The 27,553-nt window shown below is 43.7% G+C and overlaps 2 protein-coding genes across 9 annotated transcripts in view; both read left to right on the top strand.

Moving 5' to 3' along the window:
- The window catches only part of RAB3B (RAB3B, member RAS oncogene family), a 58,475-nt gene extending 40,343 nt beyond the window's left edge, over positions 1-18,132 (top strand). For all 8 annotated transcript variants that reach the window (XM_055724601.1, XM_055724600.1, XM_055724598.1 and 5 more), the window contains 3 exons: positions 5,063-5,181; positions 12,228-12,352; positions 16,024-18,132. In XM_055724601.1, coding sequence (XP_055580576.1) covers positions 5,063-5,181; positions 12,228-12,352; positions 16,024-16,211 — 432 coding nt within the window. In that variant the 3' untranslated portion in view covers positions 16,212-18,132. The remainder of the gene's footprint in view (positions 1-5,062; positions 5,182-12,227; positions 12,353-16,023) is intronic.
- A 2,729-nt stretch (positions 18,133-20,861) lies between these two features.
- Positions 20,862-27,553, top strand: part of NRDC (nardilysin convertase) — a 28,463-nt gene continuing 21,771 nt past the window's right edge. Inside the window, exons 1-4 of the mRNA XM_055724581.1 lie at positions 20,862-21,188; positions 25,809-26,130; positions 26,310-26,391; positions 26,988-27,141. Coding sequence (XP_055580556.1) covers positions 20,863-21,188; positions 25,809-26,130; positions 26,310-26,391; positions 26,988-27,141 — 884 coding nt within the window. The 5' untranslated portion in view covers position 20,862. The remainder of the gene's footprint in view (positions 21,189-25,808; positions 26,131-26,309; positions 26,392-26,987; positions 27,142-27,553) is intronic.

Genomic DNA, 27,553 nt, shown 5'->3' with positions numbered 1-27,553 from the left:
ACCAAAACAACTAGAATTGCCAGAGGTCATGAGAAATGTGACATTTCGTATTACAACAGTCCAGAAAGGTAAGGAAATGCTGCTTTGAGAAGTTGGTTAGGTCCAGCAAGGAGGGCGCAACAGGGCAGCAGCAAAGGTTGCATGAACAGTTTTGGGAGATCTGCCTGGAGGTGGGAGGACAGCGGGGTGGGACAGAGGTTATGGATGGCAGAATGTCACTCTCACTGTTCACAACAGAGGCACCAGTATAGCTCCATGCCAACATGAATGTTTCCTCATCCTTGCAGATGGGGAAGTAAACAGGTCTTGGAGGTAAAGGAGTTGAGTATTACTGAGCTCTGGATTGGCCTGTAGCAGGACAAACAGCCCTTTGCCTTCAGGATGTGCCTTTATTTGTTGTTTGTTCAGGTTCTCTGTCGTGTAGAGAATAGGAGCTGAGGTGGCCAGTCCTGCTGAGAACTGAGCTGCATTTGCAGGGGGTCAGATGTTCCCTGACGCTTTGATGTCTTAACAACTTGCTGCCCCTATAACCATGGGGCTGTGAAGTCGATTATCCTGTCTCCGAGGCTGACCAAACTCCAAACAAGGTGCAGAAAGCTATAGCGTAGGTGTCACGATGTGACACTGAACAGCAGGGAAGAAGAGGTGATGAAGCTACCACAGCTGATGAAGCCCCGAAGCTGTGGCTGGTGCAGGATATTGGGGTTGACGTAACCTCTGTTCTGACTCTGAGCAGCCGAAGCAAGGACAATGCTAAGTACATGCGTCTTGTAATTGTTGCCAAGCAGCTGGACAACAGGTGACTCTTACATGTTATTCTTTTAAAAAAAGAAAAACCAAAATCAAACCATAATCCTTTTAAAAAGTTGAAAGGTTTATTTCTTTCGAGGCTGTTTGTTACATACACTGCTAGAACAGTCATGGTGCTGAGTGGATTAAATCCAGTACAGATAAGAAGTTTTAGTGACATTTTATGTGGAACAAAGAACTTGAGGCTGGAAAGCTTCACTAGAAGAACAATGGTTCGAGAATCAGGGATTCTGATTTTTCAGACCTGCAGCAAAGAGCTGTTGTGATTTAAAACTTAAAAAAACCGTGTGAGTACCTTGCTTTTCTGCTGAGACAGCCAAGTAAATTTAAGAAAAGCTGGTTGTGCTCCTGTCGTGAATGTTTATGTGATGGATCTTGTGAGTAGAGGGCATCTGCACAAAATGCAAATGTATTTAGGTCTTTTCCTTCTCTGATAAAACACTGAATTTTGATTGCTCATTAATGCAAAACCTTCAGATTTTTGTTTCAGGCTATCAACTAATGGTCCTGGGGGGGGTGTGTGTTAATTTTTTGTATCAAGGACAGGTGCATACATAAGCTACAAAAGAACAGAGCTGTTAGCACATTAGCATAAATATACCCCACAGAGAAGAGACCCTTCCGTGCTTGGTTACAACCAGGCTTTCTGATTCCTCATCAGGGACAGCCAAACAGGCTTCTGGATGCTGAAGGCTCAGGCTATTCTTCCTACGCATTTGGCTAGACTGTTAATTAGAGCTACACTGGGTTTCTGCTGATCCCTGCCAGTGCCTCATCTACTTGTCTTCTAATGAGTCTGTGGTCTACCTGGAAATCTTGCAAACAACTTGGGGGGGGGAGGTGGGGTGGAAGCAATCTGCCTCGGTTATTTTCTTCATTAGATAAATGTCTTGCACATAAAAACCTGAAATGCCTAATTACCTAAGGTTTGTGGTGTTTTAAACTGCTGTAAGGACAGCTACTGTAAATGCTGGGGAAACTGAGCTCAGATTTTCCAACCTGTTTTATTTTATTTATGTTGAAGTATCTGGGGGGTGTTCGCTGTAGCTAGCATAAAACATGCTCTGAGTCAAGAAAGTTAAGCCAGTTTATAGCTAAGAAGCTAACATAACCTCAGGAAAAAAATCACTTCAGGGTGGTATGACAGAGATTCAAATGGATTTTGGGGAAATGCGTTTAAGGGGAGATGGCATGCTCTGTACCTGTACAGTAAAATAGAGCAAGGAATCCATCAGTGACGCAGATGAATCACATCGCTGCATTGTACCACATGGCTACCTGGGCAAGGGTATGAATAAACTTTACATACTGGGAAATACAGGATATGTTTCCCCCACATGCACTCCCTTTGAAAACCTGAGAGGGCAGGCATCTAGGTATATGCTAATGGATATGCAAATTACCTTCTTAAAGAGGTAAGTGCATTGTCCACCAGAGGGATTATGACTAAGCAAATGCATGTAGCTCTTTGGAGCTCTGTACCTCCTGCAGCCACGTTCCTGTCTCTCACTAACATATAAATCATGGACCGCCCCCCTGCCCAGGGGCTTTGCAGGCAGAATACTGAAACCAGAAAACCAGAACTAGTAAATTTCAGAGCATTCAGGCAATAGCACAGTTTGACACAGATGAACTCTGGGCTGAGTCCAGTTCCTCACTGAGCCAAGGCACTGAGATGGTACCAGGACAGGTTTTGGAAGCCACCCTGGGAGTCCCGCTGGGGCTCCTTCCCAGGACAGCCTGGAGGTTTGTCCTCCAGAGCCAAGTCCTTGTTCCGAGCCATTGTCAAATTTAATTTATTTCCAAAGTGTTCTGTATGCAGCTAGACAATATGTCTTGCAGTTGCTTACTGCCTGGTCGCAGCCTCATGCCCTGAGCCAAAATGAGCACTGGTTAAGCACAGAGCAGAAAATGAAAGATGAGATTTGGGATACAGAAGAACCTGGGAATGCAGGTGTAAAACAGTAACACTGTAAGCATGAGAACTGAAGAAGCCTGACTTCCAATGGATTTGCTGCTTTTTGTTGGTTGCAGAATCTGAGAAGTTGCTAATACTGATTTAGGGCTTTCTCCTAATGAGGCATGAAGAAAGCCTCTCTCCTGTGGATCGTTTGGTGTTGGAAAAGGATTAGCCTTGCACTTAAGCTTTTCTTCCCAGCTAAGGTATGCTTAAGGTCTTTCTTATTCACCTTACCAACTATTTTTGTGACATTTGTAAGAACGTACCTGTAAGAGCGTTTTCCCTCGGTCAAATTTGATCAAAAATTAGTAGAGTTCTAATGCGCCTATACATGTGCATGTGTGGAGCTGATGATTCAATAAGCGTCACGTCCTTAGGAAATCGGGCTAAAACAAATGGAACAATACTGGTGCTGCTGAGACCTTCCCCACTTGAAGAAGTATAATTAGGATCTAGTTGGCGTGGCTGGTTTAGCTGTTCCGCAGCTAAGTGAGGATGTAGTGTCAGTGAATATGAGAGTGCTGTATTTACCAATGGCAGGAGGAGGAATGGTCCCTCGGGCTGCAAGGTGTAGGCCACCTCATTCCGGTACTTCTCTTGCCTTGCTATGATCGGCCAGTGGACTACCCTGTCTTGAAATAAATGCACAAGTTTCAAGGAAAAAATTCCTTCTTTTTCCAGAGGATTGGTGGAGAAACAGCAAGATTCCTGCTGCATAACCTCTCTCCACTGGAAAATTCACCTGTGGGTAGTCTCACGGTAGTGCAATAGTCAGAGCCTTTTAAGCAAGCTGCAGGGAGCTTATTTACAAGCGCTTTCCTCCTACAGAGAACCTCTGTGATACTCTGTTGCAGAACAAGAGGCGATCGTTGATGTTTTTCCCTTTCATAGACTGGGTAGCGTCTGTTCTGGAAGGGTCAACTCTGTCTCTTTCATGCAGCAAAAACAAAGCTGCATGTATGGGAATGATAGACAGGAGCCTTTTGAAGCAGAGTAGTTTACCCCACTGCACCTTGTATATTTTCTGGGGTTGTGGTGATGTGCTGTGGCTGATCAGAAACTGGCTCTATACTCCCACAAGAGTGCTCTACATGGATTTATTTCACACTTCCAACTAGCTATATGATTAATAAGTCCTTTAGGTTCTTTTTCTCTAGAGAAGAGAAACTTTAATCACATTTTAAAGCAGTGGCAGTAAATGCTTTCTTAGGTGTGGGTTTTGCAGGACTAAAGGACCATTCATTTCAGAAGTGCTAACCCATAAGGGTAACTAGCAGTCAACATCTTATGCTGAACGCACTTTGCAGGTAAGGCCTTTTGCTTCCCTTGCAGCTATTTCACAGAGTTACCATTTGCCAAAAGATGCATGAAATGTATTTGTTCAAATGATAGATACCTCCTGAACGACAGAGGTACGTCAAGCACATGAATTCTGAGTTCAGAAAGCAGGTCCAGAGGGAATGGATTGGCTCCAGGACTGCTGATCTGATGTAGAAATACTCCTCAGTTTGAGAACAGGCACCCAAAATGTGAGGAATAAATGTTGTTGGCATCTAGCAGATGGTAGCTGACATGTTTTCCAGCTGTCACAAGTCTTTTGAAATTCTTCTGTTGCGTATGCCAGAGTTTCACCTTTGTGCTGCCAGGCTGAATATAGAAATGACAGCTGCAGGTAGAAGTATTCTACAGCACTCTATAGATAAAAAAAATTAAGCTGAACCAACAGAAGAGGATTAGTAAATCTCAAATTAGTATGTGCCCCTCAGACATTGTGACTGGGATATTCCACATTAAATTCACTTTGTAGAATAATTTTCATTGCATCAAGTCTGTAATTGTTGTCTCTAACCTCAGGTAAGAACCGAGTCACTTGCAGCATCTCTCTCAAGGATGTTTTCCTGACTGTGAAACTAAATTGCAACACGTAAATGTCTTGTGCCTGGTACAGTCCTGGACTGTTTTTGATTGCCTCTGCTTTGAAGTGTCAGCTTCCAGTGAACTCTGCTAACATTTTATTATTGCATTGAGGCTGAGGCAGAGAAGAGCAATTAAAGGGTTGACATCTTTGGTGTTTTTTTAATAGTACGCATGTCAAAATGCATTTAACAAATCATAGCTGATGCAAAAGCCCAATTAATGCTGAAGTAGAGTTCATTTTGGTTGGGAGTAAATGAGAATTTTAAAATGGATAATAACAAGAAGTGTTTGCCTTATTTTAGATATAGGACCTAACTACAACTCCTGTTTCTGAGAATTGAAGTCTTAAAGCCTAAATACTCCTTTCTGTTCCAGGATACAGCTGGACAAGAAAGATACAGGACCATCACTACAGCCTACTACCGAGGAGCCATGGGCTTTGTCCTCATGTATGATATCACCAGTGAAGACTCCTTCAATGCAGTGCAGGACTGGTATGAAATAATGTTGTTGTGGTTGGATCGGGTTGGGTTTTGGCCAGTTCTCTCCTCATGTTTTTTTGTTGAGAACATTAGACATCCTAACCTCCACAGTGCTTTGCATCACCATGTTCCTTTCTCTTCATCTAAACTCTGGGATAAATAATTTGTTTTCTAAACTCTCCTAAGAAAAACTTCTACAGCTTCACATTAATGAAAAAGTTACAATTCAAATATAGTAGCATACTGTAGCAGTTGTTGCTTTTAAAAGTTCTAATCATTTAATGCATTATTTGGGCCTATGAAGTTTCTGGTTGTGCTGCTAAACAATCCAGTTTAACAGTGGTTGTTTGAGACAAATCTCATTTAGAATCTAATAATGCTAAATCTTTCCAAGCTGCCTTGAAAAGGGATTAATTTTTTTGGAGCCTGCAAGTGTATGAAACAGTATTCACTTTGCCTAAATTGAGATGATTAAAAACCTAACTTTATCCATTTAAAACTTGTGAAGTTTATATTAGTTGTAGTTGTAATAGGAGGAAGAGCGCGGTGTAGGACAGAAAGCAAGCACACCCCTTGGAAGGGGCCTGTGTGTTACCACTGACTGCAGAAAGCACCTGAACGACTCTGTAAGGTAGTGCTCGGTGTGGAATGGTGGGATGGGGAGGAGGAGTTACCTATTAAATGGTAACAGTGGGGACTGAGCCCTGAAACTAGGTATGAAATGGATTCTCAGCTGTTACAAGCTCTTCTGTCTCCCCCGTGAATTCAGTACAAATGCAAATAACACCAGAAAATAATTTCTGGACTTCCCGGTGACAAAAGGTCAGGAAATATATTTGGCTTACAGTCAATAAAGCACGCACCAGATCAGTCACTTAAAAAACTCCGTGGTAGTATCAAAGCTGCATTGGTACCCAGGCTCGTCTCCCCAGCATTTTGGTGTGCATTTCCCCTTCCCCACCTGGGGGGTCCCCTTGTAGCTCATGCCACCTGTCTTCTTCCTCGGAAAGAAGTGTCCCATCTCACCCCACGCTGATCTGTTTTTGGAAGCAGAGCTGTGGCCCAGACTGCCTTCCTGCTCTCCTGCTTTCCAGAGAAGTACACGTACAGAGCAAGAAGAGCAGTGGTCTTCCTAGAAGAGCCAGAGCACATGTCATTGCTGTGGCCACGGGGCAGTGCCTGCAGCCCCCTCAGTAGTAGCTGAGGGGACGTGTTTTCTCAGCAGGGATCCAGCACAGTGTCTGGAGTGAAAACATCTGGGCTGCTGCTGTGAGGTAGTGTCCACAGGCACGGCACAGATGAGCAGAAGGTTGGACACTGTTGCTGAAGCTCATGTTCAGACATGGAATCCTCTCAAAGTGACACCAGGCTTTGTGTAGGAAATACAGGGAATGGGGAGGCAGAGGAAAGGCTGTGTTTATCCTCAGCAGTACCCCTGTGGCTCCCCTCAAATGTCCTGCAATTATTTCTGCTGGTTACCCTGTTGCTGTATACTGCAGATGGGTATGGTCAACGTGCAAAGAAAGGAAATGCGGTGGTTAATGTGTTCTCTCAAGCCTGATAGACTGATTTGCAGTGATCTCAGTGACCTACCGGGAGCATGTGACATATGATGGCTATGGCACTGGCTTTTAGCACCCCAGCTCGGTCTGGCTTTTTGTTCAACAGCTGTTCTATATCCCCGATCTAGGTTGCAACTCAAAAGCTGCAACAACATGGTTTATTGTTTCTAGTAATTTGGCCTTCTTCCAAGGCTGCCCATTATTTGTTCTCACTGTCCTTTGAAGCAGTTGGTTGTGATCATCACATCTAAAGATGCAGTCTCCACTTTCACCCCATCTCCAGTATCATGACACCATGCTGCAGAAAGTGAACTGCAACGCCTTCCCTGAGCTGTCCTTCAGCAACTAGTGACAGAGGAATACATTTTTTCCTTGCTAGAAAGGTTTTGCCAAAAACAGGTTTCTCCACATGGCACACCCTCTACCAAGCCCAGATGAAGTGTCTGCAAGTGTCTGCACAGGAGCATTTTCCATAGGAGTGCCTGCATGTGAGCTGGGGCAGTAGCTTTCACTAAACTGTAAATATTTTCAGCTTGGTTCCCCGATGAAACAAGGTACATAGGACCACACAGTCCATCTACCTGTTAGCCAAAAAATACCAAATCTCAATCACCTGAGCTGCTACTATTTTCAAGTTTATGCAAGTGAATTTTAACCTGAAGCTTTGCATTGGAAGTGGTCTAACCTGTTCCATCAAAGGCAATAGTGCAAGAGTAAGATTTAAGAAAGGTCAGCTTTGTGTATTTGACTTCATGTCTTCCTGTGCCACGGGGGCTGCATGAATATCTTTGCTAAGAGCACCTTGTCAGCCAAAGGACAGAGGTGAACTATCAGTTTATTTTTGCTCCGTATGTCAGAAATCTTGCCAACAGATTTTAAGATTCTGAACCCAAATGATGTAGTGGGTCAGATAAAAATCGGTCTGTGGTACCCCATTTCCTTCCTTTCAGAGGCTTGTCCACGGGAGAGGTGTGTAGCAAAGCCAGCATCGCTGTGCCAGCAGAGTCCTCTAGTGGCGATGCAGCCAAGAGATGTTTTTTTCTCAGTCTGCAGAACTGCTGTCCTTCTAAACTTCTGAAGGGACAAGAAATGGAAACAAAAAAGCTTTTGGTCTGGTGCTGTTAGATCAACTTCTACCATCTTCTAGCATAGCAAGTAGGTAGGATCTTGGGGTTTTTGTCACCATGATGGGTGATACAGTTATGCTTCAGAAAAACATTACACTGGATTCTGGTCTTTAGTCGGGAAAGTGTACTCTCCGTGGAAAATTAAGGTGTTTACTACTTGAACTCCTTTAGCTCAGAGCCTTGATCTCCATGAGCTTAGTCCATTCTCCAGGTCAAGTGTGAGACGGCAGCAGCACGCCTAATGATAAAAACAGAGCCCTAGCGGTCCTGCAGTGCTTCTGTTTGGTCCTGGTGAGAGGATGGAGTGGCAGCAGTCGGGAGGCTGCACAGGCTGTAAAGTCAGTGGCATGCCCTTGATACCCGGGTACTCAGTCCTGTCTTGTCTCATCCATCACACGCGGATAGGACAGCTTTCCTGCTGTGCCCAAGAGGTCCATAAGAGAGGGCTGGACCCAGAACGTTTGGGAGGTGAGACATGGGAGGCAGAACATTCTCCAGTCCTAAAGCCTGTTACTTGCTGGTGCCCTGCCTACTGCCACTAGTGATTCAGGTTTTTGAAGATGCTGTGTAAGCAGGCTGTCAACATGAGTCTTAGCCCATCTCACTGCGTTCTCATGTACCGTCTCTTCCTGCAGAGTTCCCTACAGAAAACAAGCCAAAAACAGCTGAGCCAGAGACCTAACACTCCAAGTAAGCTCTTGCCCATGGCAAACCCTTACCTTCTGTTGAACTTGCAGGGGTGTGCTTAGATCTCAAAATTAATTTTCAGCATTACACTGAAATTATGGGAAAGTAGCCTTGTGCAAAGTCAGCTCTCCATCAGAGAGAAGCATTTTCCCATCTAGACCTCTCCAGCATCTTAGAGCTTATACCCTCCCTCTGGCAAATTGCCATAGGAGGTTGTGCTCACTAGCTTTATTATTCTCTGAGCCGTTTCGTGAAGCCCCAACATCCCCTTTAAAACTTCCTTCCATGTATGTACGGTGCACTTTACCTTTCATCTCTGGCTCATTGGCATATGACTGTTTCAACAGCCTCCTGACCTGGCCTCACCCGCCCACAAGGGAAATAAGAATATCTCTTCCAGTCTGCCGTAGGATTTCTTCCTTGGGTGATCTTGTTGCCACACCCTTCTTATGGGTGGATGTCCTAAAGAGGATTCTGATTTGCTTTGTGCCCATCCAGAAACACTTCTTCTAAACCAAGTAAAGGCACTCTTTCTCCTGAAGGGGGAGGATTGTGGCTGTATGTCAGGTATTTAGACAAACTCTCCAGGTAGTGTATGAATTTGAAGTACAATTTTTCCTTCATTCACATGAATCACCCCATTCAATTATAATTATCTTAAAGCAGCTGAGAGAGTAAGATACACGATTTAAATACGTTTGGGAATGTCTAGGACATGACCTGTCTTGCTCCTTCATTGGGAAGGGTACAACAGATTGTGTGACAAGTCTTTAAAAGATTAAGCCTGAGGGATTTTCCTTACTGCAGTGTGGCAAGAGTACAGTTAAGTTACTTTAAAAGAACAAACATAAATATGCAAAAGCAAAGATGGGCTTTTCCTCATATTTGAAAATAATTATTTTGTTTGAATAATAAGAATTCTTTCCTATCGGGTGAGTGAAAGGGTTAAGTGAGCTTTCATGGCTTCCAGCTCAGTTTCTAGATTTTTTTTATTTAGTAGGCTTCTTTGACAGTTACTATTTGACATTGGCTTGATAGTTTTGTGCGTAGCTAAATCAGTGGTTTATACCTCATTTAAAACTGTACTGAAACTAGAATGTACTCAGCAATTGATACTCTAAAGTAAAAAGAAAATATTATGAAAGCTCTGCTTTGAACTATCTAGTCAATTTCACAGAAGGGAAGAAAAAATTGGTTAAATTTAACTTAGATTTAGAGTGACAGCTGAGTTCACAAATCATTAGCTTTATTTATCTTTAAGGCTGATCTTCAAATTAGGTTGTTTATATATCCATGTAACTGTGAACCTAAGACTATTTTTCTTCTCAGGGTGAAGCATAAAAACCATGCTTTATCGTTAATTTGGGGAATTGAGCACAAATAAGGCACAGCATTGTTACTGTGCCACAGAAATGTATTTTTCCCAGTGTATATATTGGACTGCCCTGACCGTTGTTGAAGCACCCCAATTGCACAAGCCTTTTTATTTATTTACTTTTCCAAAAGCTCCTGGAAATGTGCTGCCTTTCTTTTTGTATGGGGATCGGGTTTCTTTTAGACATTTTATTCTTAATAAGTGTAAATGTCAGTGTTCTGCAAGATAGGTTTTCCACTAACTTGTACAAAACATGGAGAAAAATGAGTTTCTGTGGGAGATCCTTCTTTTTAATTTTCTAAGTAGTTCCGTTTAAATAGTTAAGGTTTGTCACTATGTCCCCATATGCTCCCCGGGAGCTGAAATGAATCCAGAGAGAGGACTGGGAGTCAGAAGAGGAGCCTGGTGATGGGTGTTTTAAACTGAACCTAGAGAGACTTACTTTCTCTCTATTGCTTATGGAGGGAGTCTGGAAAGATTTCCTCTTCCCGGGCTTTTGGCTCATTTCTGAGGTCACCCCCTCCTCTGATGAGCCTTGAGAAACCCCAGAGTACTGCATAAACTCATCACAGGCTCAAATTAGCTCTCACAGGGCTTGTCTACGTGGAGGCACTCGAAAGGGTGAAAGTGGAAACTGCGATTGGAGTGAGTGCCTTTCCAGGAGGACATTTAGAAAAGTTTCACTGTGCAAAGCCTTTATTTTTTTGTGTTGCAGTATGGGTCTGGCCTCCTGCGGCGGGCTTGGTTTAGGTTTATGTTTTCCAGTGCAATCCAAACAGGCTGCTGCTTAAAGGCAAGTTGCACAGTGAAATGACCCCCTTTTTCACAGATATCCATGGAGTGACATGACTGGCTGCTTTCCATGGAAAAGGCAAGTAAACAACTCAAACTAATTAAAAATTATCGTTAGTAGATCAGATCTGGAGGCTGCTGCTAATTCAAAAGAGAAGGAATCAAGTGCTTTATCGTTAAGAGAGTTCAAGCACATTACACAGAATTAAAAATCTGAGGGGACTCCTGGCTCTCCTGGGAAATGGCAGGTTTGCCTGAAACTGTAGTGTCCTGTATGGAGGGGTGGCGAGTAGGGACAGCGTGGAAAGGTGAGTAAGGACGGGAGGAGGGAAGGAGTGTATGCTTCTGGCAGAGCAGCCTTTGGGAAGGAGGGAGTCTTAAAAGATTGGGCTGACTCGGAGAAGATAAAATAGGTTGGGCCAGTCCGAAAAAAAAGGATGAAAGTGAATGCTACCAAACTAGCACTGTTCTGCTGCTGGCTCTGTGACACCTCACCGAGGATGGTGGGAAAGGACTGGACTGCCAGGATAAATAGCGGGGGGAATATCTTCTGTTTTGTCATAGAAAAACTATGAAGAGGCCAAATGTAAGGTCAGACTGTTGGGATCCACAGCTAGCTCCAATCCAGTTTCAGCACACGAGCTACAGAGAGCTTTAGAGGTCTTGAGTTCATCCCAGTCCTTCTCCTTAAGCTCCCATGACTTGATCCCTCTGTCACTGAAGTTATCATTTGTCTGATACTTTCTGTCTGTCATTGCATCTGCTGTTTCCTGCCTTAGGTATCACTTAATCCTGCTGGGTTCAAATATTAGCTCACAGAGCCTTACTTTGATCCTGTATTTTCCTGATTTGGTAAATTTCTGTTTCTCTCCAGCAATTGTTTCCGTGTTTCTGTGCAATTTTCAGTCTCTGTGGACCAGTTTTCCTGTTCAAGCAAAGATGAGTTGAAGCTTCCATCTGTTTGACACTCAAAACACAATTTCTTACGGTGTTGCTAAAACTCTGAAGCAAAAGCGCTACAGCAAATGAACATCTTTTCTGTCTGCACTGAATTACTGTTGTTATGTGTTTTGTAAGAAGTTGTAAATCTAGCATGAAGTGCGTGTCTATTGTATGACTTTCTCTGTAGGGACAATATCCTTAAGAGGTGTAATTGGTAGTTGTTCCTCGGACAGATTAGAGCTGAAGGAAAACAAGTTTTAGAAGAATGCTTTTTTTGTTCCTAGACGTCAAAAATTATTTGATTCAGCTTTCTGTCTGGATCTCATGAACTTTAAAACACTGCAAAGTCGAAACAAGTCACACAAAATCAAAGAGTAGTAAAATAGAATGGTGCTATAAAGTATAAAGTCTGCATTCTTGCTTGATGTGTAAGCTTGGTCGTTTGTCTTTTAACCAACACACAGTCTTGAGATGTTGATGTTGTCATTAGTGGTACTTGTTCTCATAGATAATATATAATTGTATTTTGGCACAGCTGATGGAACGTAACAATCTTTTTTTGACCTGCTGTAGGGCCACACAAATCAAGACTTACTCCTGGGACAATGCACAAGTGATCCTGGTTGGGAACAAATGTGACATGGAGGATGAAAGAATTGTTCCTGTGGAGAAGGGCAAAAATCTGGCAGATCAGCTAGGTACCTGTCAAAGCTTTTCTTTCTACTCTTTTTCCTCTGCTTCTTTATAGTGTTACTTTTAATTTGTATGATAAAAAGTCCTTACAGCAGTAATACTTTAATAATGGTATCACAACTGAGAAGTGTAATATATTCTAGGTCCATGTTTTACTTGCTTACTGCTGAATACTACCTCCTTGTAGTGTTGCTGTATCTGTAAAGCTAATATCTAAAGATGTAAAAACAACTATTATTAGCACAGTGGAATGAAAAGAGAAAAAGTTTTCATAAACACAATTCTATCTCCAGGTCTCTAAGTGCTGTATAGTCATTTTCAGAATGCAAACATTCATTTTTGTAGAAGAAATTTTATTTTTGCAACTAAACAATGAAAAAAGAGTTTTGTATGTCAGAACTGTAGAGTTGAGTAAAGCAGATTTAAAAAATGTACCAGGCTTCTCTATCCAGGTAGGGAAATGACATGTTACTGATGCGGGATAGAAAATGCAAAACAGATCCATTGAGAAGAAGCTGGGATTGCAATGAAAATTTTAGAATGAACAGCAAAATAAATTGATCCTAATTACTCAATTACTTATATTATTTTATTATACTTTATAGCATAGATGATCTTTTTGATATGGGCTTCTGTGTTAAGATTTAACTATACTGTCATCTTCTCTTAAAGAATTCATGGTGGCAAGTAGATCCTGTTAAAATTTAATTCAGTTAACAGTGGAGACCCTTCCGGTGGGCACACTGTAAATATTTGTTTAGCTTGTAAGAGTAGAGGTTCTTCCCAGACTCAAAGGAATCACCATCACCCCCAATTTATAAAATCCTACATTGTTATCAATTCTTAAGCAGTAATTGGAGGGTGCATAATGTATTGTAAAACTGGGGGAACTGGAGTTCCAGTACATGCTGCATACATTGCTGTAGTTTAAAGTGTGACCTTGATCACATTGCTGATCATGGTTAAATCTTACATAATGAGTATTTATTAGTTGGGGGGTTTGTTATTGTTGTTTTGGTGTTGGTTGGTTTGTTTTTTATGAAGGGGAGGTACAGAAACCCTGCTCATAGATGAGTATGAGGTATGGTATTGTGATAGGGACCTCTGAGATATAAACAAAAAGATGGTTACTCTTCCAAAAGAGTTAAGAGCAGTCAGATTCTTTTTTCATGTTTCGTGTGCAAAGAAATATAAGCGTGTCTGCAAATGCCTGCAGGTTTAGAGCCTTCAAGTGTTCTATGTATGCTAAGCAAAAAGGGGTTCTAGTCATGACTTGACCCTTGAGGCACTGCCATCATAAATAAAGAGCAAATATCAAACTAAACCCCCTAATTTCCCATCATTATTATTGTTGTAATAATAATCCTTTACATGTAGGACTAGCAAACAAAGATATGGTTAGTTTGCAATATCAGTTGTGGGCTCTTTTTTACATGTCAGAATTTAATTTGCTTTTCAAAATATGAATCTGAATAAACGTGGTTCCTGGCTTGCAGACTCAAAGCTGTTTTGAATGCATGTGTGCCCACATATTTTGCAAGAGTAATTACACTCTTAGTAGTTGAAAGTGTGTCCAGAACAATGTAACAGCAAAGAGAGAGTATAGGAACTCCCACTCCTATTTGGACTTGTAATGTTGTTTTATTTTCTCCCGCCCCAAATTTTTCTGTTTGTTTAAATAAAAATCTAGCATCTAGAATCTGAATCCGTTACATAGGGGACACTACAAAACGCACACATGCACAGAGTTGCCATAGCAACTGACTCCATCAGTAGGAAGCTGTTCTGTTGAAGTATCCCCAGTTCTGCCCCCAGCCTGTCCTCATGCTTGTCCAGCTCACTCTGGAGAAACATACCCCAGTGCAGAGCAAAACAAAAGGTAACCGTGCCTTTGGAAAGTGTCCCAGTCCTCTTCCATAGCCTCCCAAAATACTAAATGCTCTTTTTAAAAGGACTGAAAAATATATCTGGTTTTATCAGTCAGTTTTTCCTTACGTTAACTCTGCTAATGTATACAGCATCGTCTGACTGACTTTGGGTGTTAGGTGGGAGGAATCTCATTAATTGACTATCAACTGCTTTAAATGGCTAGCTTTGTCATAATGATTCACATAAAGGTTATCCTTCAGCGTGTTTATTTAGGTTTGTATAGTGACATTAACATCATTGAAATAATTTCCTAATCAGATTAAGAAATTGTTATTGGCCTGAACGTGAACTAAACCAAAACAGATTGAGCTACAGCAGAAGCTAAACCAATGTTGGACTGACAAATATCTAAGTTCAGTTCTCTGATTTCTTGTGCCTTTTATACACATTTTTAATCATCATCAAAGGCAGCAAGTGGGGCAGACAGAACCCTGGTCTGATGCAGGATGGCCATCATTGTTTAGTAATGAGGCAAACATCTCCACGGTCACTTCACTCATTGTCCCATGATTTTTAAAAAGTGTTAGGAACTGGTAGATACCTATTCGTTATCTCACACATCAAGGTGACTCAGTCTACCAGCAGTGGCAGGCTAATCAGTTAAGATAGCTTGTCTTTCTCTTCCTTTGTGGCAGAATCAAAGAAAACCGGTGTGATGCAGAATATCCCCCAAATGAAGCAGAATAGAATGTGCCTTATTGCAAAATAAACTCGCTGTGGTGCTTGAGCTGTCGCTGTTGGCACTGTAATAACCTGGTAGAAACAGAAGCAACAGCCACTGGAAGTGATGGTTGGCTTTTAAAGCCCCTGGGGTTAGAAAGATAAAGAAATGCTTCACATTTCAGTGAGTTTCTGCTGGCTGAGGCAGGGTTCAGGCTTGTCTGTGAGAAGGTTGGTTCTTGCATAGCACGGGGTGTCAACACGAGGCAGCAGGAATAGCTGTCTGTGCCACCCCCACCTTGACATAACTCCAGCTGTGATGGTTGTTCGTTGTTGTTGTTTTTTTAAATCAGAAAGGGTCAGTGTTTGAGAATCTGTACCCGTCACTGCAGCTAGGAGCTGGCGACACCGAAATTACTCCGTAGGAGGCACACAACAGCATTTGTAATTCAGCAGTGGTGAGTGGCCCTTGTTGGGAAGGGTCCTCAGTCCTGACGTGTGCTGTGCGAGGATTAATCACCCTGAAGAGCTTTCTGTCTAAACAGACAAAGAACAGGAAAAAGCAAGACCAAAGCCGTGGAGCATTTTGCTCACAAGTGCAGAAGTTGGTCAGCAGAAGGAATACAACCACGACCTGGTTTCTCCCCCTGGTGTCCACTCTTGTCAGACCGCAAAACCGGTTCATAGAGCGAGCCATGCCCTGTCACACGGGGGTGTGGAGCACAGACAGGCCCCTCCATACGTGACCAGTTCGTGGTGTGTCACCAGCAGCTGCTGCCCAGGGGATCCCCACTGATCTAAGCGGGAGAGTTCAACTCCCTTGTCCTGGGTTTATTCAGATCTGTATCGTCACCTGCAGATGTGTTTACCAGAGCGATGGTAGGGATCCCTGTATCCCCTTCACTCTTATTGATGCAAGTATTTCTGCTTACTATTCTGAGATTGTGGGAATCAGCTGAGCTTAAGAATTATCTTGTGTCTTGTTTCATTAAGGTGAATCCTGGAAAAAAATGGTTAATATTTTAAAAACCATCTCCCATTATCATTAGTCTCTATTGATTTTTTTTTCCCCCACTTTTTCTCACAGGTTTTGACTATTTTGAAGCTAGTGCCAAAGAAAACATCAATGTAAGGCAGGTGTTTGAGCGTCTCGTGGATGTAATCTGTGAAAAGATGTCGGAGAGTATAGAATCAGACCCTTCCAGGGGCACTTCTGGAAGGAGCATGCGACTCTCGGACAACCCACCTCCTTCGCAGCAGAACTGCTCGTGCTAGTGACCTTTCTCGCTGAGAAATGTCCTTTTCCTTTCCTGATGAAATTTTATCTTTTCCTTTGTGGTGGTGCATTATCATGTAGTCCAAAGGCAGAAGTCTCTGTTGTAGGAAACTGCTATGTTTGTATACTGTGCTGGAGTGTTAATATTATGTATTTCCTCATCCAATAATTTAAAAAATGAAAATCTGAATAAATATTGTAAGTGCACCTAGTGTTAATGTGAATTATGCTGAAGAAAAAGAATTGTTTAGTGTTGCAAATGTTATTTCCACACAGAATGTTGCATTTGTAATTATAAATTCCTCTACTGCAGAAAGAGATTTTTTGTCAAGAACAGCAGGAAACATAAAAACCAATTAGAAGGGACCAGGTCTAAAAGAAAATGGGGTGGAAATCTTTTTTAAAGCAAGAATATGCACCCTTTAGGTATTTTTGAGAGTCATTGTTGCTGTCCTGTATAGACATGGACCTCGTTTTTTCTGTATGATGGAGCAGAAAGCAGTGCATTTCTGACAGTTTGAGGTCCTCCAGAAAGCAAAGAGGAAGGGGGGTGGATTTTGTGTCAAGCCACTGCATAGAGGAAGAGCACGTGGAGGAATCAAAGCTGCCAGGCAGGGGAGGAGGAGGAGAAGGCCTTGCAGCCATACCCGCATTTCCCTGTGCTCTTGGCTGGTGCTGGGTGAAGGAGCGAGCGCCCTTCCAGGGACTGCCCTTGCTTGCAGACTCCTCCACAGTCACCACTACTGGCTTGCAGAGCGTTGGGGGTGTCGCTGGGTTTGGCACCTTGCTGTCCCTAATCCTGTTTTTTCTAGAAGCCCAAGAGCTGCAGGACAAAGGGGAGGAGGAATTGCCTGCTGCATGCTCAGTTGGAGGCAAAATCTGACTTGGAACAGCACTGTCACAGAAAGATAAAAATAGCAGGAGCCAAAATGTGAGTGTTGGCAATATTAGTGCTGATATTATTAGATTTCCTTTCTGCATTTTGTTGTGGGTTTTTTTCCTTCTTTTTTTTTTTTTTTTTCCCCTTTTGTGCTAGATCGGTGCATGTGTGGGAACAGGATTTCTGGTTTCAGATTCAACCACAAAGTGTAATTTTAAAAAAGGAAGACTGATAAATCAAACATAACTGCAAATGAAAAGTGGCAAAGACCTCCTATTAGAGTTATTATGTAAACTTATTCTATGGATTTTGTTGCATCATTCTTTGAAGGGAGGAACAATTTTTAATAGTTAACATCTAAAAAATTCTTATATTCCAACATTGCTAAAATTGCAAAACTTCTACATCTGCGTGTAGAACTGTGTGCATTAGCACACACAGAGCTGGTCTTTCTCTGAAATATATGGAGGAACTGCTACTGCGAATCTGTGAAATTGCATACACTGTGTGCCTTTGTTGATGATCACGCATTGGTTTGTGCATCCCAGCGCCAAACGGTGACTGCAAACTGTGTCTGTAAATGTAAACTAAGTGAATACGGAGGGAAGTTTGCTGTCTTAAGGTGAAAATTCTGGAAAGTTTTATGGCTTTACCTTAGGCCTGTGAACTCCTCTGCCCGAGGAGACTTTGCGATGCCAGGAACTGATGTCCCAGCCCACTGCAATGGAATGTGCTGGGTGGTGACAATAGCAAATGCTTTTGTTAATTTCATTCTGTTGTGTCTCAAAGTGTAATGGTTTTTAGAAAAAAGCACAATATTCTAGAGAAAAATGCAACTACATTGATGTAGTTAGAGCTCGTTGTGCTAAAGGCTTGATCCCTTTGTATGTTGCTTTCAGAAATCTTTACTGTGACGTATTTTGGGTGTGTGTGATCTAGTACTGGAAATGTGATTTGTGCAGTGCTAGGAATGTGGTTATTGTATCTAAACCCCTGAGACTGCAAAATAAAGCGAAATGTAGTCACCGGGTGTGGCTGGAGAGCTTGTGTGAGCTGCATTGCCAGCGTTGGGCAATCACGTTGCATGGATAAAGAAAGTATCTTTTTAATGCTTTTAAAAATACATCGAACTACATTGATCTTCTTTGACAGGGTGATGATCCTCGAGCCCAATAACTGGAATCACTATGATATAAAACAGTGAAGAGAAGGATTATTTGGCCAATAAATGTGCAGTGTTCTAGTTGTAGCAGAAGCAGTTTTTAGGGCAACTTGTATAACTAGAAAAAAATAAATAAAAACCTCTACAGAAGGGAGCGATGATTTTGAGCTGTGCTGGTATAATGGAGAATCTCAGTGCAAATAATGATTTTTCAGCTCAACTCAATGGTGAAAGAAAATGGATTCAGCAGAAATGGATTTTAAGTTCTTTTGATTTACTGACTTTCTTTTTCCTAGCAAAAAAAAGACCTTTCCCTTTTCTATCCGATATATAATTGTGTTTCATTGTGTTCCAGTCAGGTCAGATGTGTTTGTGGTTTTGTTCCTCTCCTCTCCAGAAGAATGCAAGTACATTCCAGGCCCTTCAAGGTAGGATGGGCATAATATTTTTTTTTACAGAAAAAGCCATCAAGTAGCTACATGACAGTATAGTCCGAAGAACTGGAAAAGACAGTTACGAATTATACCCTGCCCTATATTACATACATGGAGAAACCTAGTGTTTGGTGTAGAAATCCAGCAGAGTTTATTTCAAATAAGGAATCAAATCATCACAGGCAATTGACACATCTCTCCATTAATATATATTTCATGTGTCTCGTCATCTTACATTTACATTAAAAGCTGTGCATGAATACAGAGAAAGCCTTTAGCCTTAAGTGGCATGCAGCTGATTTCAGTATCACCAGTGAGTCAATAGTAATTGTTACTTGTATGAACTTTTAAGAGGTAATGGCAGAATGTGAGACAATAATTTGTAAGGACAAGGGGAAATAACTTGCTTGCGCCAAAGACAAACACAAAATCCTTCGTGCAGTCTTGTATAGAGCCTCTGTTTGACTGGCAGTGGCCTGGGATAGTAGTTTTGATAAACAGTATGGTTACAACACAAAAAAAGGGGTACTAGAATGTGAACGGGAAGAGCTGACTGTTGGTCACAAGCTTCTCTCTATGGTTTGTACAATACAGCGCCAAGTGTGCAGTTCCAGGAAAAGCCATGCAGGAGGGCCCGGGTTAGAGATGGGTCTTGGCTTCCATCTTGTGGAGAAACGAAGCAGTAAAATACCAGCTAGACATCCAGTCTAATTGTTCCTGTACCTCAGAGAGCCCCCTCATTTGTATTAGCCTCTGCTCCCCTAACTTTGCTTTCATCATCTCTTTTGCAGTCAACATCGTTACTTTGTGTATGTGTGTAAGCCTAACAGCACTGGTGTTACAGGAGTAGCAGAAAATGTGAACAAGCGTGGAATGGTGCAGAAGGGGTGTGACAGGCAGAATGGAAAGGCTTCCTGACAGCTCGCAGAGTTACAAGAAAAAGGATCTTGGTGGTGTATGGCGTTTGGGAACGAGAGCTTCAAAGAGCTTTAGGACAAGAGGAAAAGCAGCATTCCTGTGGTCAAGACTGGGGAACTGCTACATCAGCCCTGCCATTTCATAGTGGGAAAGAGATGTATTCACAAACTGGAAAATGCTGAGACCTACTGACCTGCGAAGACCAGGCTGCATTGGGAATAAGCAGTCTTTTCTGGTAAGCGGTCATGGGCACAAACTATAAGCTGTTAGGGCTACCATTAGGGGAAGAAAAAAATGTAAAAAAAAAAAAAAAAAAAAAGAAAAAATCAGCAGCAGTAAGCACGCACTGGATTTCTCAGAATGCTCGGGATCGAACTGCCAACTTGTGAGCTGGACTGAACGGTGGAAGCATGCCAGCTGGAACCTGCTGTGGCTATCAAAGCACCAGCGCAGCCAGGGCTCTTGAACCCTCACAACAGTCGCATTTCTTTAAACTGATTCAGCGTGGTCAGCGCTCGGCGTCCCTAGCGGCGGCTGAGGGAGGCCGAGGGCCGCGATCCCCCTTCCTTCCCGCCAAGGTTCGCCCTCGAGCTCGGCCCAGCTGCCTCGGCCCCGCCGACGGGTCTCGCCGCCGGCCTCCGTGCGGCTCCGGCCATGGCCGCTGGGCCTGCGGGCGGGCTCTCGGCTGCGGCACCTCCCGGCCCGTCCTCGGGACGGGGGAACGGGGACGGACCGACCCCAGCCCGCGCTGAGGGAACTGCGCCTCACGCTCCTCTTAGGGCAGCTTGCGCCAGCTGATTGGGCCTGTCAGGAGTGACCGACAGGGACTTGAACCAATGGTTGAAGGAAATGAGAGAGTAGGCGGGCCCCCACCAACCTTCCACCGCAAGAGCAGGGGGGACAGCTGACAGGGCAGGCGCACGTAAACGTCGGAACGTGACGGCACAGGGAGGCGCTCCTGCGATCCGGCTCTGTTCTGCCTTGCCCTCCGCCCCTGATTTCTCCGTCCGGTCGGTCTGATCCCAGGGGCCGCGTTTCGCCCCGACTCTCGCCTTCCGTGGTTTCCCCTCCCCCCGCGCTGCCTTCGGCATACTCTCCGCCAATCAGAGCCCTCCCCGGCCAGGCGAGGGCCCGTGATTGGTCCGCTTTCTCGCCCCGGCACCGCGGCGGGCGCTGACTGGCGCGGGCCGGCACCGCCGCAGCCGTCGCTGCTGCTTCCTCGTGCGGCGGAAGCGGGGCGGGGGCGGGGGCGGCGCATGCGCAGACTCGTCGCCGCCTTCGTACGGAGGGGCCGAGCGGTGCGGGCGGGGGCCCGCGGCCTAGCGGGGCGCGGCCGGCCGGTGCGCGCCGTTGCCCAGCCGTTGTGGTGCCGCGTCACCGCCGCCATGCCCGGTAGGAACAAGGCGACGTCTAGCTACAGCTGCCCGGAGCTGGCGGTGGGGCAGCAGGCCGGGGAGGGCGGCCGCGACGCCAGAGGCCGCTCGCCTCACGGGGAAGAGGAGGACCGCGCGGATTTCGGCCCTGGCCCCAACCTCGGCGACCCCGCCATCGTCAAGTCCCCCAGCGACCCCAAGCAGTACCGGTGAGGACCGGCGGCGCCCAGCCTCCCCCCGGAGGCTTAAGGCGGGGCGTGTGTGAGGGGAGGACGAGCCGGTGCCGCTGAGGCAGCCCCCGGTGGGTCTGTGGGGCGGCCTGGGGCCTGCCCTGCCGGCCTGGGGCCTGCCCTCCCTGCCGGCCTGCCCAGGGGAGAGTGGCCCCGGCCGGCGGGAAGGCTGGGTGCGGGGCTGGGCACCCTCCGGTGCTGACAGTCGGGCTCAGCCCGGTGGCCGGGGCGGTTCGGAGCCGCTCTGTGTAAATCGGAGACCGGGGGCTTACGGGTGGGATCCGTCTAAGGGGGGACGTCTGGTGTGTGTGCGGTGAGAGGGTTCGGGCTTGCGTGGACGCTCCAAATCAGTGCTAGTTCCAAGCCCCTGCTGTGATGCCGTGTTTTCAGGGCACGGCAGTACTGAATCGTTAGTTTGCAGCCCTCGTCCAGGCAGCTGCCTTCCAGCAGTGTAAAGCTGAAGTGTGAAATGCGGTTGAAGTATTATAGAGCAGATACCGACTTAAAAAAAGGCTGTTGCATTATTTTAGATGAGCTTCCTTGCTTTAACACAAATACATCTGTGAGTCGAGGCAAAAATGACTTTGTCGCTGCCATTTTGCTTGTGTTTTCATTTATATATTTCTGAGTAATAGGCCTGAAAGTGCTAAAAAAGATCACCTTTCCTGAGTGCAGCATCTGTGGCCTTCTGGTGGAGACAGGCTCGGCTGAGGACTCTGTAAGACAGTCATTCTTGAAGGGATGCTGTTACAACTTCTTTCTGGCCGGCAAAAAATTATTCAGCCCTTGTTAGAGATGCTTTTTTAAATTTACTTTTCATAATGTCTAATCTGTGCAGCCAGTGGAGAATCTGCCTAAGCCTGGAACTGAATTTTGCGTTTGCAGTGACGTTGGTTGACAGTGAAATTCCCTGCTGGCTGCCTGAAGAGGACTGTGCCCATTGGCTTAGGGAGAAACGTGCGCCCTCCTTTCTTGCCCTACTTCCTTACTGCTTCCTCTGGATTTCTGCCTGCCTCTCCTGCTGGTATTCTTACCCGTGCTACTTTGCAGGAGGCTCATCTTCCTGCAGAGTTCACAGTTACAGGTGCTGTCAGCTTAGGAAACTTCTGCCTTTACTACCTAAAGCAGCACAGTGATGAAGCTTTGGAAAGCCGTTGAAAACTGTCGCTGGCTCTCTATTTTGAGGCTCAGAGACATCCTCTGCATGTAGAGAATTGGAGAGTGTGTTTGCTTGTAGCATAAGATAAACTAATATCAAAATCTTCCAGAAATCCTACTGTCCGCTCTTAACAGATTTATTTCAGTTGGAAGCAGGGAGTCACATCTTTTCAGACTGATCTCCACATGTGGGCAGTGAGCCTTGCACAGCACAGACACAAACATTCCCCCTAGGAAGGAGAACTTCAGTGTGGCTGAAAGTAAAGAATACCTACATCCGCTATGTACCAAACCTCCTAAGTAAAGGTGATGGCGGGTGATTTGGTGATGCATATACGCTTTCTCCTCTGTTCATACATCACTGCTGATGTATACTGCAGACCAGTCACAGGCTTAATGTGTCCATCTGGTGACATCCCTCTTAACTTAGTGGAAAATGTTACATTTTATCTTTTCAAATACAGCGATTATAAAAACAAAAGAGTTTTCTGACAGAAGTTGCAGAATGTATTTTCAAAAGTGAGTTTGTTGGGACAAAAACTATCATCGTAATGAAAGTTGGTTTTGTTCATTAGAGCTATGAGTGGGTAGTTATCTTTACCAAAATGTATGTTTTATTTAAATGCATCCGCATATGGCATTTCATGGGCTTGTATTGCTTGTTTTGTGTAATTTGGGAAATTAAAGCATTTCTCTTAAGCATTTACTATGCATTGATACGTATATCAATATTTACTTCACTGCTAAACAATTATCATTGACACAAGAAGAAACTTTGTGTGAGAGCAATCCTGTTTAAGATTATCCTGACGTTTAAACAGTATTTTTAAGAATTTGAATTTAATTTTATTTTTAAGCCTTATTTGTGTCAATACCTGTATAATCCTTCTAAAAAGCAATTGGACTATGCTTGTTTCTGTTTCTATGTTATGTGCATTTTTTGTACTGTTTTTTGCATACGAATGCATACTGACGTATTGATTACAGTTGTCCTTTTCCATTGGACTGAAACATGGAAAAAGTAAAGAACACCTATGTCAGGGGGTGCCTCTGCTCAGTATAACCTAAACTGTTCTGTGTTCTCCTGAAGTGAAATCTGATAGTCTTCATCAGCGGCTTAAGTTCAGTTGTTGCCTTGCTGCAGGGTGCTTTTTGTCCTTGTATGTAACACCCACAAGCCTGAAGATGAGTAATGTAAAATCAGTATCCTCTGCTCCATTAGTTTAATGGAGGTATGCGGAAGAGATCAACAAGAGCTACTGGATACATCTGGCTAAGCAGCTTTACGGCCAGTCGTTCTTCTGGAAGAATAGCACTAGTCTGTTTTCAGCTTTCTGTGTCTAGCTATTGATCGCTGGGAAGCCAGCGTTCTTTCTGGGCCATGAAAACCTGCAGAAGACAGTTACATGCAGAGGTGAAGAATATGGTGGTTGTGCTGGAAGACGTGCTGTACCAACCTGTTGCTGTCTGAGGCTCTTGCTCTGAGCTCCCCAGAGGCTGAAGCGCCCGAGTGTGCAGTATGTCAGTTTTTAGGACGCCTGTTACGCATTCAGTAGTGCTGCAGCTGCATAACGCAACATACGTATACGATGCAAACGGGCTTTCAGAATGTATGGATGATTAACTTTGTACCCAGAGATTAGCGTGGATCTAGTACTATCTGTACCTCCTGCAGTTAGTCATAGCGTCTCTGCAAGTTACACACTGTGTGCTGTACTTTGAACAAACAAAAATGCACTTGTGCTTTTGACTGGAACAAATCTGAACTGCTCAGTGGTCCTGCAGCACGCCGAACAGGTGTGCTAACGATTATGAAACCCTGGGCCAGAGTAGGTGCTATCAATTCCCATTGACTGCTTGGTCGTAATTCATAATCTTAACACAACTATTAAACATTTGTTCTTTAGCTTTTTTCATAGACTTGGTTGTCTAAGAAGTGTGGCTTTTTTCTTTGTCTCAGAACTCCTTCACTCTTCTCACAATGCCCCTTTTATCCCTTTCCTCCGAATACGGCCCCATGGAATTCAGTTGGGAGAGAAGTACTCTAAGTAGTTTGTATCCAGGCTGGTCTGTGGTTTGCAGAGCCGTAGCAGGTCGACTTCATATTTTTAATTGGAATATTGATAATAACAAAAACTTTTATTGTTAGGAAACATTGGAATTGCATAATGGTAACCATGAATGAAATATGTGAGAAACTTTGGGAACCATGCAGTTGGAAAACATACAACGTACCTTTTGTTTATCTTTTGGGTGCTTACCATGTAGCTTGAGCTGGAAATCTGCTTTGAAATTTCTGCTACCTAATTACAACAGTGGCTGCATTGCAAAGTTCTGATCTGTTATAAAATTGGGGTTTGGACTAGATGACCTTCAAAGGTTCCTTCTAACCCAGACTATTCTGTGATTTTATGCTCTGTAAGTCAGATATATTTTTTTTCAGGGAATATGGGATGTGACCATGGCTTTGGTTTATACTAGCTTTTTTTTTTTTTTTTTTTTTTATTGCTGGATCAAAGACCACCTGCCTATATTACACTAGTTCTTAGGCTGGATCAAGTATTTTCTGGATCCAGCGTTCCTTCCTTTCTGCAGCTGGCATAGTAGCCAATGCAAGCTCCCAGGAGGGGTGCTTTGGCTAATGTGACAAATTGTGACTGTCTATTCTGGATCTGTTGGGAAACAAATACCGCTGAGATGTAGTGCAGAGCACTGGTGCTTGCAGTCCTCAGTCTGAAAAGTTGTAGAATGGTGCTGGACAGAGGGCTTGTGTTTAGGTTTTTTGTTCTTGTTGTTTTGTTTTTTTTAATATAGATGCACACACATATGTAAAAAATTCTATGTATGTATGTACTCACACAGAGAGAACTCTGTGTTGCTTCTTGATAGTAACCCAGCTTCTGTCTTCTGTGTCTTATTTTATTAAGCCTGCAGAGGAGATCTCTCCTTTCTAACACATGCCTCCTACGTCTGTGGACCCGCATTGATCAAAGCAAATCAAATAAACTGGAGTCTCTGGGGCCTATTTAGAGGCAAAGATTAAGATCTTAATTCTGTCACATAATACATGTTTCCAAGAGCCTGACAAGCATAACAGGCTATTGAAGTTTGGATTTGCCTATTCTGAGTACATGAAGTTTTCTCTGAGTGCTGGTAGCTTGAATATTTTACAGAGGGAAATAAAAGCCCAAATCAGTGGCCTGGACCTTATGGGGAGAAGGGCTTTTGCTACTACCTATTCTTATAGCTGTTGAATAGCAGAAGAATGTGTTTACTTTCCCACTATAAAACTGCTCACCTTCTTAGCTGCCATTAGATTTTTCATTAGGAAACCTCAGTTGAAGAGCATAGAACTGTTACAGGAAACACAGACGTTTTCGTGATTCTGAAAATTCAGATTTGGGAAAGGAACATAAAGGCAAATAAATGTTTTTGTTTCAGGTATATCAAACTGCAAAATGGCTTATGTGCACTTTTGATTTCGGATTTGAATTACTTGGATGGTGCCCCAGCTGCTTTATCTTCAGAGGAGGAGGAGGAAGATGATGATGGTGAATCTGAAGAGGAAAGCGATGAAGATGACGACTCTGGAGCTGAGATCGAAGACGGTAGAGAAGGTTTTGATGACGAGGACTGTGATGAGGGGGATGAGGGTGAGGACAATGATGGAGGTAATGAGGATTTCAATGATCCCGATGACAGTGAATTAGAAGAGCTAGCTGACAAGGAAGAGACAAGAAAGAGAGGCTGTACGGAAAAGCAGGTATGTACTTAAAGTTGTAGGGTGAAAAAATAAATAGTGAGCTTTCTTGTGGTCTGAAACGTTGTGATTAGGGGTTCGGACTAGACCTTCTCATTGTACCCTTTGTCCTGAATAATTTATCTTACTTTTCTGTCAGTTTCTTGAAGCAGCTTTTACTGAGTGTGTCATATTTTCTCTAGTCTGCAGCAGCCCTCTGCGTTGCTGCTGGCAGCTTCTCTGATCCCGAAGATCTGCCTGGATTAGCACACTTCCTGGAACATAGTATGTATCTGCTCCTATTTCATCTTCTCCAGCTTCGGTGCAAAATTAGTGCTATGTAGCTCTGGATTTCTGTAGTATTTCAGTATCATTTCTTATTTCACCTAGCCAAGAATTTATTTTTATTAGTTAAATACATTTATCTTATTAAAATACTCTTAATATTGGAGAAGGTTTCTCATACTCTTTGGTGGGCTGTGCATTAACATGTATTAACATTCTTTGTTATCCATTAAATATGGGGGGAAGCATGTTACCTCTGGCTTTATAAACCAGGCTGGAGCTACAGACCTTTATCTCTCTAGTAAAGGGTGAGGAATTAGTAATACAGGTGCAGAAACCACATGAAGCTTCTGACCAGATGTATCTCAAAGTACTACTCTTGACTGGCTGAGACCAGGCATGCCTAGACCGGCGCGGTTGTTTCCAGTCTGTTCAGGGCTTCTGCTAAAGGCAGGTTACACTGACTGGTGCTAGTTAGTAGCCAGCCCCTGTGGGTCAGCTGTAGGTAACGCTGTGCTGAAGAGGGGTTGCTATAGCTGCAATTAGGAATAACAAATTAATGTCATCATGGTAATTTTGGTGATTTTTTGTTCCAGTGGTTTTTATGGGCAGTTTGAAGTACCCAGACGAGAATGGGTTTGATGCGTTTCTGAAGAAACACGGGGGCAGTGACAACGCTTCGACGGACTGTGAGCGGACGGTCTTCCAGTTTGATGTGCAGAGGAAGTACTTCAAAGAAGCGCTTGATAGGTAACTTCATCTAAACGGTGATTAAATGTTAACAAATGTTTGTGCGTGCCTCAGGAGCCTCGGTGTGGCTGTTCTTCATTTTGGGATGATTAAAGCTGTTGCTGTACTTCCATAGCTACCCGCAGAGTGGATATTGAAGATAAAGAAATAGTCTTCCCCTTTGGGTACATTGCTGGTTTTTTGAGATAGTGCCGGGTAGCCGCTGCGCGATTACGTAGAATCCATGGATAATGCACGTAGCTTTTTGATTGTTATAGCACCCTTAAACTAGTAGCATTGATGACAGGAGAAATCTTACGCAATGTGGCAGCTGTTCAGAGGGGAAGTGCTCCCAGAATCCCAGTGACTCATTGCTTGAAAAATCTGTCCTGACAGAATTAGTGGTTTGGTTTTTTTTTTTTTTTGTTTCCAA

The sequence above is a fragment of the Falco cherrug genome, chromosome 12, assembly GCF_023634085.1.
Source record: "Falco cherrug isolate bFalChe1 chromosome 12, bFalChe1.pri, whole genome shotgun sequence".
NCBI lineage: Eukaryota > Metazoa > Chordata > Aves > Falconiformes > Falconidae > Falco > Falco cherrug.
Note: the sequence above shows the minus strand (reverse complement) of the source record. Positions and strands in the feature narration are given on the sequence as shown.